The sequence below is a fragment of the Natrix helvetica genome, assembly GCF_964273705.1.
Source record: "Natrix helvetica genome assembly, chromosome: 12".
Taxonomy (NCBI): Eukaryota; Metazoa; Chordata; class Lepidosauria; order Squamata; family Natricidae; genus Natrix; species Natrix helvetica.
Genome location: NC_138556.1, coordinates 21,224,661 through 21,237,744, shown reverse-complemented (window position 1 = coordinate 21,237,744; position 13,084 = coordinate 21,224,661). Strand labels below are relative to the sequence as shown.

At 52.9% G+C, this 13,084-nt stretch overlaps 1 protein-coding gene across 1 annotated transcript in view; it reads right to left on the bottom strand.

Annotated features, from left to right (window-relative positions):
* The window catches only part of PRTG (protogenin), a 35,621-nt gene that overhangs the window by 11,333 nt on the left and 11,204 nt on the right, over positions 1–13,084 (bottom strand). The window contains exons 3-11 of the mRNA XM_081965029.1: positions 12,662–12,806; positions 12,027–12,160; positions 11,703–11,840; positions 10,922–11,080; positions 10,483–10,642; positions 9,859–10,106; positions 8,304–8,468; positions 7,424–7,732; positions 6,728–6,916 (exon numbers count right to left, since the gene is read on the bottom strand). Coding sequence (XP_081821155.1) covers positions 6,728–6,916; positions 7,424–7,732; positions 8,304–8,468; positions 9,859–10,106; positions 10,483–10,642; positions 10,922–11,080; positions 11,703–11,840; positions 12,027–12,160; positions 12,662–12,806 — 1,647 coding nt within the window. The remainder of the gene's footprint in view (positions 1–6,727; positions 6,917–7,423; positions 7,733–8,303; positions 8,469–9,858; positions 10,107–10,482; positions 10,643–10,921; positions 11,081–11,702; positions 11,841–12,026; positions 12,161–12,661; positions 12,807–13,084) is intronic.

Below are 13,084 nucleotides of genomic sequence, written 5' to 3'. Positions count from 1 at the left end.
AGGATTGGGAAAGCCCAGGAGGGGGGAGGGGGGGAGCCGGCCCTTTGAGGTAGGCAGGTCAGCAATCAGATGGGGCAAGGACTAGGGAGCTCCCCCATGGTGCTGTTGAGCAAATAGGCATTTCAAGGCCCACCAGTGTTTTCTCCATGCAGAGATGGGGAGGCGGGGCCCTCTCGCACCCACCGTCCCACCCCACTTTCCCAGGGCTGAGTTCTTTTGCTATCTCTGGCGGTCTCTGCATGGCCAGGAGGCAACATTTAATTAGCTGGGTCTTTAAAAAAAACATTGGAAGGTAATTGTCCAAGCGATGCCCATGAGGGTGATGGCAGCTTGCAAAGTGGCTGGACCTGTGTGAAACTTCATGGGACAGTCCAGACCTCCATCGCCAGGAGACCCTTTTGTTCCGCTTCTGCTGCGGGCACTCCCCCCCGCCCCACCCCCAGGTTTTCAGCTACAAACTACGAAGTTCAGCCCAGGAAACTTGCAAATGTTCTTGTTGGCCTTTGAGAGCTGCTGAGCCTTTCAGGGAAAGAGGCCCAGGCTCCCCACCAAATGTCCAGTTCAGACTTTTGTCTTTCTGTCAGCCATTGTTGAGCCCCCAAGACAATCCCCTCCTCCTGCCGCACAATAAACTCCAGACCATCATTCAAGAAGGGGCCGTCAGCAAGGCTGCTCTGACATCTGGGTCGTGGCCTTTGACCCGGGACCTGGGGCTCTCTCACAAGCCTGCTCCCAGCAACCGTTGCCCGGCGAGGGGGAAGGGTGGGAATAGGCCTGCAGAGGGAAACCTGACCCTTAGAAGGGGTGCAATGGCGGTGAGAAAACAGGATCCATCCCACCACAAAGAGGGCTCAGCTACGGATGGGGGTGGGGTGGGGGGGGAGAAGAGCTCTGCGGGCATTGCTGACTCCAACAGCAAGGTATTTCACACACACACAAACACACACAGTATGCATGTATGTATGTATGTAAAGTAACATTATAAATTATAAAGTCCATCCTTGCAACTTGCAGCCACTCTGAAGGTGCTTGCATTTCTGGAACCTCTCAGCTGGCTGGGTAGATAAAGGGCGCTGAAAGGATCCTGTCGGCTGAGTTGGCAGTTCCTCCTCTCTCGCCTCCCTTTCCCCCCCCCCCTCAGGGACAGATCCACGGAGCTTCCTAGGAGGAGAGAATCTGGCCCAGGGAAGGCTGGCCTCTTGCTCCCCCCTCCCTCCCTCCCTCCCAGTGCTGGGCTTTGTTCTTCCAGAGAAAGGGGCGTCTCTCTTTCTGGAGCTGCTGGGGCACAGCCTGGGCTTCTCATGCCAGTGTGGAGGGATGCAACTGAGGGCCTCCTCCTTGCCCTTGATCTGATCCCTCCACAGCCTGCCTACTCAGCCCCTGTGGCGGCAGCGGTCACTCTGCAGCCCTGGTCACACAGGGTGCCCTAACCATGCAACGGGCCCCTCGTTTTGGCAGCCAGGAGCTCCCAGTGTGACGGCTAAGCGATGGGCTTCGCCTTTTGCCCAAAAGCAGACGGGAGGCCCTGCCCCTCACCTCCCTGAAACGCCTCCTCACAAACCTCCCAAGGCTTGCCTAAAGGTCCTCCATCTTCCCATTTGGGACAAATGCTGCCCATGGAAAGGGTAGGTTTCAGCCCAACAACTATAAAAATGTGCAGAAGAGAGCCCCCCCCCCCCCATTCCAGAGATCCCTCTGATCTGGTGAGCGCTTTCCCCAAGAAATTGGATCTTTTTGAGAGAGTTGATTTCACTAGGTCACTTCTATTGGCCTCTGGGTCACTTACACTTGGGGATTGTGTTACACATCTTGTGAAGTGGATGACACAGATACATCTAAACAAAGCAGGATGGAGTCATTCTGGCTGCCCTCAAAAGCCCGACATCCCAAGAGGCCAAATCACGGCTTGTGAGGATGACTACAAATCTCTGTTTTCAAATGCTTCCAACCAGGCTAGCTAGCCAATAGTTATTTCAGCAAACCAGCCCCAGAGAGCTGGAAACTCCCACTATGGGGTTCAGCTTGAGTGAACCCTGCAGAAAAGCAGCGCAGAACCCCGAGCCTCCTTAGACGCTGCAGCCAAAAGTAAAAAAAGAAGGCAAGCCAGACTCCCCCAAAGCAGCCTGGGCCTCGTGTGTGTCAGTCTCCCCTGCTCTGCCATAGCCCCTTCCTCCCTTTTGTTGGCGTTCACCCCCTGCTTTGTAAGATGAGACCAGGGCCTCAGACAGCTCACCTCTCCCAACACCATTCAAATGAAATTACACAGAAAGAGGAGGGGGCAGGGGGAAGGGGCACCAGAACCCCCAGGCTGACTGGGGAGGACATGGTCATCTTAAAGCACCTGGTGGAAGAGGGGAAGCTTGACAATTTTTGCAGTTTAGTTGCAATAACAATATAGAAATATAGGAAAGGGAACACCAAACAGTTTCAGAATGCTTGAAGCTACGGCTAGGAGGCACCTCCCAGGTAAGGGCTCCACAGAAGGACAGCACCCACTGGTTGCCCACTCAAACAGAAGCCCTTGTTTCAACATCCAGCTGCACAAACCACAGGGGGGTTCCTGCAAAGCAGAGCAGTCCAGGTGAGCTGTGCATTGAAGGGAGAAGGAAAGAAGTGTGTGTGCGTGCGCGCGCGCGCACACACACACACAAACACCCCAGGGGAATACAAGGGTGTGGGGGTGGGGGAACAGAAAAGGAAAGAGGCCAGATAATTCCACAGTCCTTTTGTCTGCAGACAAAGCCCACTTGCCTGGCTAATTTCAAGAGGGCCTTTCCCAACTCAGCATCTCTGGATGTGCTAGGAATACCATGCCTGTGCTTGCAGAGAATGATGGGAGCTGTGCAAGAGCTTGGAATCTCCAGCTCAACACAGGAAGGGAAGCGGGATTCTTTTTATTCTGATATTTGGAAGGATCCTTTGCTGGGGCTACCAACTGTTGTCTAAGGCAGAAAATCTCTCGACAATCCTTGAATTTGTATGAACCCCCTTTTCAAAATCTTAAGCTCTGGATGGCAACAAAAGCTATGATGAGCAGAGAGAATTAAAACTTTTCATCCATGTTCAGATGTTCCTTTTTGGTTTTAAACACAGGCAGACAGTACAGGCAGCCACCAACTCAGGTCTTCTAACTCCGGAACCCCTTTCATGTGCTAATGGTACTTAACAAATTCTCCCTCCCATCCGACTCGGCCAGACCTTCAGCAACCTCACAAGAGGAGCATCTGGGCTGAAGGGTTGATTGATCCCCCAAATGATCACGGTTGACTTCATTTCCTCAGGCAGACAGTCTCTTCAAAAGCCTCTGCTTTTTAAATTGGGATCGAAAATCGCAGGGCTTATCTCAAGGAAATACAGTGTAATTCCCAAATTGTAAACACCCAAGAACAAGTCTTTAGCTACAACTGCATTCTAAAGATTCTTCACTGAGAAAGGAAAAATAAATCTGTGTTTTTCCCTAGGAGTGAAAACACAGTGGAAAAATGACAGAATAAAAGCACAAACATCCTCAGGATGGAAGTGCTCCCCTTTCACCCCTGCCAAGAACGCCCAGATAGATGGACAAAGCCTGCAGGTACCTTGAGCACTGCTTCCAGCTGCACCACAAGGAAGGATGCTGATCAGTCCTAAACCCAATTTGGCCACATTTTCCATGAGACACTCATGGTGAGCACAGAAGCAAACAGGCCAATCTGTCCTAGAAAGCACACCGCAGCAAAACCCTTGTTAAGCTTGACCATCACATCAACCTTTTAACTAAGAGACAGGAACCACTTTAGCGAAAAATTAAAAAAAGTGTTTGAATTTCAGTCAGCAGGATGATCCATGCTGGGATGTGAGATTGGCTGTGGAGCTCTTTGGGGCTGCTGATTCTTGGGGAGCCAAGGGGGAACCCACCTGCTTCACCCTCTTTTGACTCCCCCAGTGGTGGCCAGCTTCTCTTGCTGACTGCCAGGTGCTACTGTGCGTTGGAAGTATAACGAAGGTCTGGGGCATCTTTTCACCAGGAGGAGCTCGTCAAGCCTAATCCAAGGGAAGACTCTTGCACAGAAGGAGAAGGAGCTCACGTATTTTTCCCTTGAAGCCTTCAGTGTCTTCAAAAAACCTCCCCTCCCATGCGAGAGAGTGAAAATGCCGCCTCAGCTGGCATCACTGTCACTTGCAGCATAACTTGTAAGTTGGCATCTTCTGAACTGCTTAGGAAGTCCAGTCTATGTTTCATGCCACAAAGCAGATCAAGCTTTTCTGGCCACAACATTCTCTCTCTGGCAATGCTTACTCTCTGGCGTAGAGATTTTGTTTCTTAATAAAAACAAGGCCAGCCTTTGCTTGGGTCTGTGTTTCCCTGAAATGAAAAGAAAAACCGGGGCAGAGAAGGCCCCCCCACAAATTGCATGACGTTTCTTTCGTACCCTTTAATCTCCTTTCATTTCAGATTTTTTTTCTGAGATTAATTCAAGGTGGAATATTCACCGAGAGAATATGCAGAGTATAAGCCCTCTTCTCTTGCAGAAAGGAAGGGAAAACATCTTATTTCAGGCCACAAAGGAATGTTTTGTTCCAGAATCTCCATCCCACCTTGGGTGGTCAATGGCTTGCCTTGGTTAACACCTCCGATGACCTGCAGCCACAATCAGGCAGATCCTCCAGACTCCCCTCTTGCCAAGCCTTTGAAGCCTTCCTCCCGTCTTTCATGGCCCAGCATTTCCTTGGCATAATTGGGAAGCAAACGGCTCAAGCCCTGGAGACAGCCCACATTCACCTGGGCTACGTGGCTGGTGGAAGAGAGTGGATCTTGGCCCTCAGCTATCGACACTTTAGACTTGCCCTCAAATTCCACAGTTAGACACCTCTCAGACTCTTCCTTTGCCTTCTGGCTAAACTGCCTCAGCCAGGGAATTGACAGAAAGACTCAGGCCATCTTCTTCCACTTGGCAACTCCTATTTCAGCCTTATAATCTCCATTTAAAAAAAAATTGCAGGGGTTGTCCTTCTTCTTGGGAGTCCAGAACCTCAACTTCCGTCAAGGGTCCTAGTGGTGGCTTTCTTGCCATCTGGAGGTGGTTCCCTTCCACAGTCCTCAAGGCTCTGCTCTTTTTCACCAGTTAGCACCAAGCTGAAAAGTCGTAAGGGAACTGGCAGCAGAGCCACGGAAGTGACAGGAAGGGCGGGGGGGGGGGTATGGCAGAAAGGCCTCATCAACACAGGCACCCTGGGAATGGACTCATGGCCAGCTGGGTGGGTGGACAAGCACAGAAGTCAACTTGTGGAGGGAGGGGAGCGTAGGAAGGTTGACCCTATGCAGCTTAAACATCAGGCCATGCCACCGAGTCAGATGAACTTTCCTCTTCACCCACCTTGTATGCACCCCCCTCCCCCTCCCATAAGATTCTCTGAGGGAAGGAGGTGGGCAGAGCCTGAGACGGGGGAAGATCTACAGAAGCTCCTCTGGGAAAGCAATCTTCCATGAGGCCTTTTTATCACCTGCTAAAACCACATATTTCCTCTCCCAAACACACAGTAACGTTTCAGTTCCCAAGCACAGCCTCGTCCGGCCCGTCATGCGGAAGAGGACACAAGGCCACCCATAAGCATGGTTCTTGTAGTCCTCTTTCATCTTTCTTCTTTCCACACTTTCCTGCAGGGCTAGGATCTTCCGCAAACCAAGAAAATCTGTGTTTATTCCTCAAACAAAACATTGAGAAATCTGCAAAGGGTCTCCTCGGGGAATTTCAATGCCAGGAAAATGTCAGAAGGATCAAATGAAGAGTGGCAAAGATACCAACCCGGTGTCCAAACAGTAATATAGAAAGCAATATCAGTTCACAGAACCACATCCGCTGTTGAGTAATCAGCATCTGAGACTTTGGGCATCATCAACAAGGGAGCTGAACTTTTGGTTGTAAGGGGGCAGCCCAGAATTCTAGCACATAATGCGGAGCCTTCAAAAACGAACAGGGGACACCAAGCAGGGAGAGTCTGAGGGGACAGGGGTGTCTATGCAAGAGCTTCAGCCTCCAGGGGCAAAGAGCTTGCTTGCCTCTTCCAGCAAGAAAGGGAAGGGGGTGGCCCTGGCTCTGGATCTTCAGGGCAGCCAAGGCAGCTGGGGAGGCAGCCTTCCTGGAGCCAGTAGCGTGGGGAAAAGGCTGCTCTTTGGCAGCAGCTACTCCCCAGCTGCCAGCTTGACAGGAGAACCTGAAAAATGACTGTGAACTGTGCCAAGGGGACTATCCGATGTCCATAATCCCCGCCCAAAAGCCCCCACCTGGATGGCTGGGAGCCCAACTGAGCCCCGTCTCTGCAATGGGTGAAGCTTGGCATAGCCTCAATTGGGACTCCACCACCCCACCCCTCCTCCCTCGCTTCTCCTGGGTCTCCGTTTCCATGGAGATGCTCAGCACATTTCCTATACACCTCCTGGTCAGGCTCGGCCCATTCAGATGCCTTCTCCATACAGATGGTTCGGCTGCTTCTACCCAGCGTACAACCTGCAGCATTAGCTTAGCTTAAGCACAACCCTGTGAGCATTCGGTTGCCTCTTATCCTTTCTAACACCAACAATATTCCAGCACCAGCTGCAAGTACGGCCCCCCTAACTGCTTCCTCCAGACTGCCCATGAATAAGTTGGGCCACGTCTGGGCTAGCTCATACGACTGACCTTCTCTGGCCACCCTTTTTGCTCTCTGAACTCCCCCTGAGCTGAGAGGGTCATCAGGTCCTGCTCACCCAGGCTGCCGATGGTGTAGGTGGAATCGCTGGCCCTGAGCAGAACTGGGCCGCTCTCTTGCTGGCCTTCTTCCTTATAGTACAGCTTGTAGCCTTGGATGGCGGCCATGTCTGCAAGCTCTTGCTGCCACTTCACGGTGATTGTTGTGCAGTTCAGAGGTTTGAGGCGCAATTCGGGAGACTTTGGTGCTGGGAAAGAACGGATACGAAAGGTTCACCTGAGGGGAGAACTTACACCTTCATCTAACAGCCTGTCAACCTCGGGCACCTTTGATTTGATCAGGGGGTGGGAGGCAATCCTGCCAAAATTAGACATGTTTGTTTATTTGCTGAAATTATATGGCTGACCATCTCATAGCTCACCCCAAAAGAAAGGGGTCCACCCCCTCCTGGCCCCAATGCTTGTGAAGAAAGCCAGATCACCCTGGATTCTCTGGCAACCTTAGCAGCAGCGTCTTCTTCTCCCCGGAACTCCCCCTTTTCCTGGCCTTATTTGCCTTTTGCTTCTTACAAACAAAGGTGTGAAGGAAGAGCCACCATGTTGTTTGGGAGCAGCCTGTCTAAAGCCCCCACGGCCTCTACACCAACTGGGCGGCCCCTCCAGACCAACCTCTGAGCCTTCCTCGGGTGGGGGGGGGGGAGCTCCGTTTAAACAGAAGAGCTCTGCTACTCCTTTGGAGGAAAAAGGGGAGGCACCTTGGACACTGGTGGCTTTTGGGGTGCGATGGGAAGTCCACAGAGAGGCCTCGCCCCAACCAACTTTTGTGGCAGCAGAAATGCGAACCAAGTAGATGCTGTCGGGCTTCAGCCCCCGGAGCAAGTATTCATAGGTGGTCCCTGGGAGCTCCAGCCCCTGGATGCTGCCGCTCTCCGTGCTGAGGCGGAAGGAGAGGAGGAAAGACACCACCTCCCCTCGCCGGTACTTGGCTGGGATGGGCAGCCAGGAGATGAGGACGTCGGAGGGGGTTCTGCTGGTCAGGCTGAGCTCGGGAGCCCTCAGCGGCACTGAGGAGGAGGAAAGATGGAAGACAGTCAGCCTCTCCAAGGGCCTGAGGGAGGCTGCGGGCTGGAGGCGAAATGGAGCATTAAGGGACTGAGCAGTGAGTGAGTGAGTGAGTGAGTGAGTGAGAGAGAGAGAGAGAGAGAGAGAGAGAGAGAGAGAGAGAGAGAGAGAGGCCTTCTCTGCTGCTGCTGCTGCTGCTTCTCCCACTCCTATGTTCTTCATGTTATGCTTCCATAGCTTTCTAGTCCATAGGACTGGAGGACTCTGTTCCAGAGAGATTCTGACTCTCCTCAGTCAAAGGGCTGGAAGTGGCCAGGCACAGACTGAGAGGCCTCTACTGCTGGGGCCAGAGATGCTCCTCGGGGGGGGGGGCTGCTCCTGAAGACCCCCCGGGACCCCCTTGGCCTGTGGCAGCTTGGTGGTCCTAAGGATGCAGACCCTTCCCTTACAGATCTAGGAGAGGGGATCCTCCTCGATGGACTAAACTGTTGCCACCTGTCGTTTCCCCCCCCCCAGCCCACCCTCTGGGTTCTGGGTCTCTCGTGGCCATTTTTTCAGCAAGGAAGCCAGTACCGTCTTCCAGTGTAGGCCGAGTGACGTGGTCAGACATCTGGCTGGCCCCCAGGGGCATGTAGGCCACCACGTAGAAGGTGTAGTTGCTGGCAGGTTCCAAGTCATCGATAATATAGTGGGTGGTGTCGTTTCCAATCACCACTTGGTATTCTTCATTGTTTAAGCCTGGAGCACAATAACAGTAGAACGAGCACGTTAGGATGGAAGGCTCCCTCAGGAGCCACCAAACGGCACCAATAGGGCAGGAAATGGGTGAGATCTAGATAAAAAAATTGACTTTGATCTAAAACAGAGCCAAGCATCTTTTGCTCCTTAGCAGTATTCTGTGGCAATTGATGTCCAAACGCTGGATGTCCGGCACAGCCTCCCAAGGCCTCTGAAGCAGGCAAGAGCTGGCAACTACTCTGGACCCTCCTTAGCACCCAAGGCCCATCAGCAGCCTCTCCGTTGTGGAAAAGGCACCCACCACCCACCCAGCGGAAGCAGCATCGGCTCCTCCACGTCAGCAGGAAGGCCATGGCCGACATTCCACCCGTTGATTTTCAGGCAGTTTTGAGTTAAACTGGTAGCATTTTAATTAGGCAAGTTCATCAGCACCTCGCAAGCCTCCAATTAAAGGACTGTTAATTAGGCAGGATTTCTGACCTGCCACCGAGGGACCCGTGTGCAGTGAATGGCTGTGAGGCCTCCTGTGCTGCGGCAGCTCCCAGCTCAGAGACAAGAAAAGCGCCTCCCTCCATCTTCTTTCTTACTCACTCACAAGGCATCAGCCACAGCCCCAGGCTTCCCATGCCCACAATCGCCCTTCCCCCCCATCAACTTCCAGAGCAGGCCCCTTCAAGAGACCCTCATTTCTTATACACACACACACACACACACGAAAGCCCAGTTCCCACATTGGGGAACTGCTGCCGAGGTAGCAAAACTATCTGGCGTGTGAGAAGCCCCCCACCCCATTTGGGAAACAGAAAGCGAGAAGCCCTCCCCACCCCCTCCCATCAATTAGGGCCCTCAGGAGCCATAGCCTGGGGCCCAGCTCAAGGCCTCCCAGAGCCAGCCTTCGGCTCTCACAAGGGTCAAGCAGATGGGGCTCAACAGCCAGTTTCTCCTCCAGTGCGGAGATCGGTCCCCCTTCCAGGACATGCTGGAAAAAGGACTGTTTGCCAGCAATTCTTGCACCCCCAAATGGGCCTTTTTCCTAGGGACGCACTAGTTAAATAAAACCATTTTCCAGAATGAATCAATATCAGCTTTTCAGTCCATCATTCAACTAATTTATGCAATATTTATCCTTCCAAAGATCTGGTAATCTTTTAAAATAGTATTTAATAAATGCCAAAACGTACAGTATGATGAGAAGAAAGTTATGGCTGCCTCTAACTAGGTAGGACCTGTTGCTGAAAACCCTGAAGGCAGCTCACATACAGAAGCAGCTCCATAGTTGGTCCCACATGGACCAGGAAGGCTCCTGGCACCAGGAGCATTTCATCCCTCCTTCCCTTTTGCAGCAGCTTTCCATGCCCTAAGAGGCCCACAGCAGCCCTGCTCAACTCACCTTCCGCCTTCATGTAGTGCACCGAGTAGGCAATCACTTTGTCTGAATTATAGAGTGGCCTCTCCCAAGCCAAGAGAATGGCTGAGCTTGACATGGTTTCTGCATGGACGTTGCAAGGCGCGCTGGGCCGGTCTTCGGAGAGAACTACCGTCAGCCGTGCCCTGGCAAGGACAGCCCCTTGGCTGTTCTCAGCCACACACTGGTAGATGGCATCGTCTTCAGGGATGATCTGGTTGATCACCAATTTACTGGAAAGATGAAGAGGGAAGGCATTAGGAGGGAGCCAAATCAGGCAGGTGAGAAGCAAAGGATGCGTCCACCAGGCCAGTTCATAAGCACCTGACTCAACCGGGCCTTTAACTCTCGCCCACAGAGCAGTGCTGAGAAGTGGGTGAGGAGTGCTCCTGTCATGCTATTATTCGGCTCATCAGATTCCACTTTCACGGAGGAGCAGCCTTTCTCAAGCACCTCTTGGACAGAACCCTAAACGGAGGGAAGGGTCCTGCTCCACTTCTCCCAAGAGCAGGCCCAGTCCTCCTCCCGAGCTGTGTGTCTGTCCCTCACCACCACCACCACCAAGGACCACCTCTTGTTATCAGAGAACCAAGCCGCCTGCTTCCCTACCTGCTGTAGGTCTTGATTCTGCCGTTGGAATGGATCTTCCGGCCATTCTTCAGCCAGGATATCTTGGGTGTCGGGATGCCTTCTGCCTGGCAGGCAAAACGGGCTGTGCCAGCTCGGGGCCTGGTCAAGCTCTCCGGCCACTCCACAAAAGCAGGGGGGGCTGCAAGAAACACGAAGCGGGATCCATTTCACCTTCTCCCTTTCTAAAAACTGTCTCAAGCAGTTTTTCAAACTGTACCTCCCTGGGACCCATTTCTGACAGATGCTCTTCAGAAAGCCTGGCCCACTTTGGCCCAAGGCAGCCTGTGCCATTTGTCAAAAGAGTTTGGCTTGGAAGCCCATCTTGGATTCCCTCTCCTGGACTCCCTGAGCCTCCGGCAGAAGAGACCCTGGGGCCCTGCCCTGCCCAGAGCTGAACCTCCTCCAACGTGCTCCTCACCTAACACCAGCAGTGCTGCCATTGCAGTGGTGAAGTTGCGTGTGCCAGGGATCGTAGCACGGCAAACGTACACACCAGAATGTTGTACCTTCACGTCCGAGATCATGAGGTTCCCATTTCCAAGCACCCGTGTGTTGAAAACATCGATGGACTTGTGGTCTGTTTTGAGAGGGAAATTTCAACCATCTGCCTTGGTTTGTGGTGCTTCCCACCCTGGGCTGCCTCGTCCCCTCTAAAATCTCTGCGAAGTGGAATCTCAGGCACACATCCAAATGTCGAACCTCTGGAGAAATGCCAGCAGAATGGCTCTGACCCACTGCCCTGGCCTTTTCCCCATTGAACAGCCTGCTCCTCCCACGCTTGATGCTGTGCATCAGGGTACACAAGGATTGCACAACCAGCTGATCTTGCAATGTGGAGAAGCATTTAACGGAAGACAAGCAAATGGACTCTTTTCAGCCAGCATGGATGGTGTAGGAGCTTCTGCCACAAGTCACACTGAGATGCCCATCAGCTGGAAAAAGACGGCCATGCCTGCTATCTGCCAGAAATGACTGTTCTCTCCAATGCCATTTTTTCTTTCCAACTTTGGGGCACTGACTGAGAACTTCAAAGGGACAATTTCCCTTTTCGCATGCCAACCTGTAGGCAGCAACAATGAAGGTGGCACACTCAAAAGGGTTTCCCCACTTATTCTCTCTCATGCCACCTGCAAGTTGTGGCAGCTTTCATTTCCCACAGCTGGAAGCCAAAGAGCCAACGTGGACCATTTGGCACTCACCAAGGCGACTCCAGGACACAATTGGTTTTGGATTCCCGATGGCCACACACTCAAAGATGACCGTTTGATGGAGAGAAGCTGTCATATTTTGGGGGCCAGCTATAATGGATGGCTTATGGAAGAGCTTGGTATTGGCAGCTGTTGAAGAAAAAAGGCATACAATAGAAATGTGTTGTCCACACACATCAAATGCAGACCACTTCAAGCCTTAGAAATGGAATTGTGGAGGGAGGCACTTTGGTGAAGACCCGTTTCCACCTGATACACCCGGACTCAATGCTTGCTGACAACAATGCTCGAAAAGCAGCAAGATTTTCTGGATACCTGGAGCAACAGTGAGTTTAGCCTCGCCACTCCTCCGCTGGCCGACAACTGTTGTAGCAACACAACAGTAATTCCCTGCATCTTTTGGCTCAACACTATAGATCTGTAGCACTCCGGATGGCAGCACGGTGATTCTGGAAGGACAGAATGGTGGTAGGAAAGGGAGTCCCCCTGCGCTTCCCAGGGGCCCTGCAAAGTGCTTGGGCTGCTTTGGACCAGAGCTAGGAAGGGGATTCCCCACCCCCACCCCCAGCTGGAATAGGTTGGGGGAGGCTGCAACAGGGAACCATCATTTTGGAAGGCAGAATCGTGTTCCCAAGTTGCACCCAAAACATAGCCGCATTTTCTTAAACCCAGTACTGGCCTCAAATGTCACCCTTTCGTTTTCTCAAAATCAAAGCAAGAAACGCCTGTCTGAAGCTGGCACCTTGTGAGCAGTGCTGCTTTTGCACTTCAGCACGATTGGAGAGTCAACCCACAGCCAAGACAGGTGGCAGACTCAGGTCCGAGGAGAGACCCACTTGCATCCTCCCACCGCCTCTCCTCACAGGGCTATGGGATGGACTGAAAGGGAGGCGGCCCATGTCCCACCCTCTGCGGTATAGCGGTGCCTAGGAGAAACCCTGAAACCTTACCTGTCCGTCTCCCTTAGCAGCGCTGTCCCATTCACCTCCCAGGTGATGATGGCTGGAGGGTGGGCTGGAATTTTGCAGGCAAATCTAGCCACACCCCCTTCGTGGACTTCCGTGGGGAGAGGCTGGACTTCAAAGGCAGAGAGGGCTGCAAGGAGGGGGAAGAGGAGAGGCTGAGCCCCAATGAGCTCTGCCTTTCAGTGCACTTAAGGAAGGCCAGCAGCACAATATATCTGGTTAGCTTGCAGTGACCCACTCCGGTTCCGAGGAGTCCCAAGAGGCCTTGGAGAAGGTGGCCAGGAGCCCCGCTGGGAATCAGGGGGCCACTGAGGCCGCTTTGGGAAAGGCAGTCTCCCTGTCCCCACCCTCCCTGCCCGTGCCTGCCCCTGCCCTCCCGGGAGCCTTATCAACACTGCTCAGTTGAGC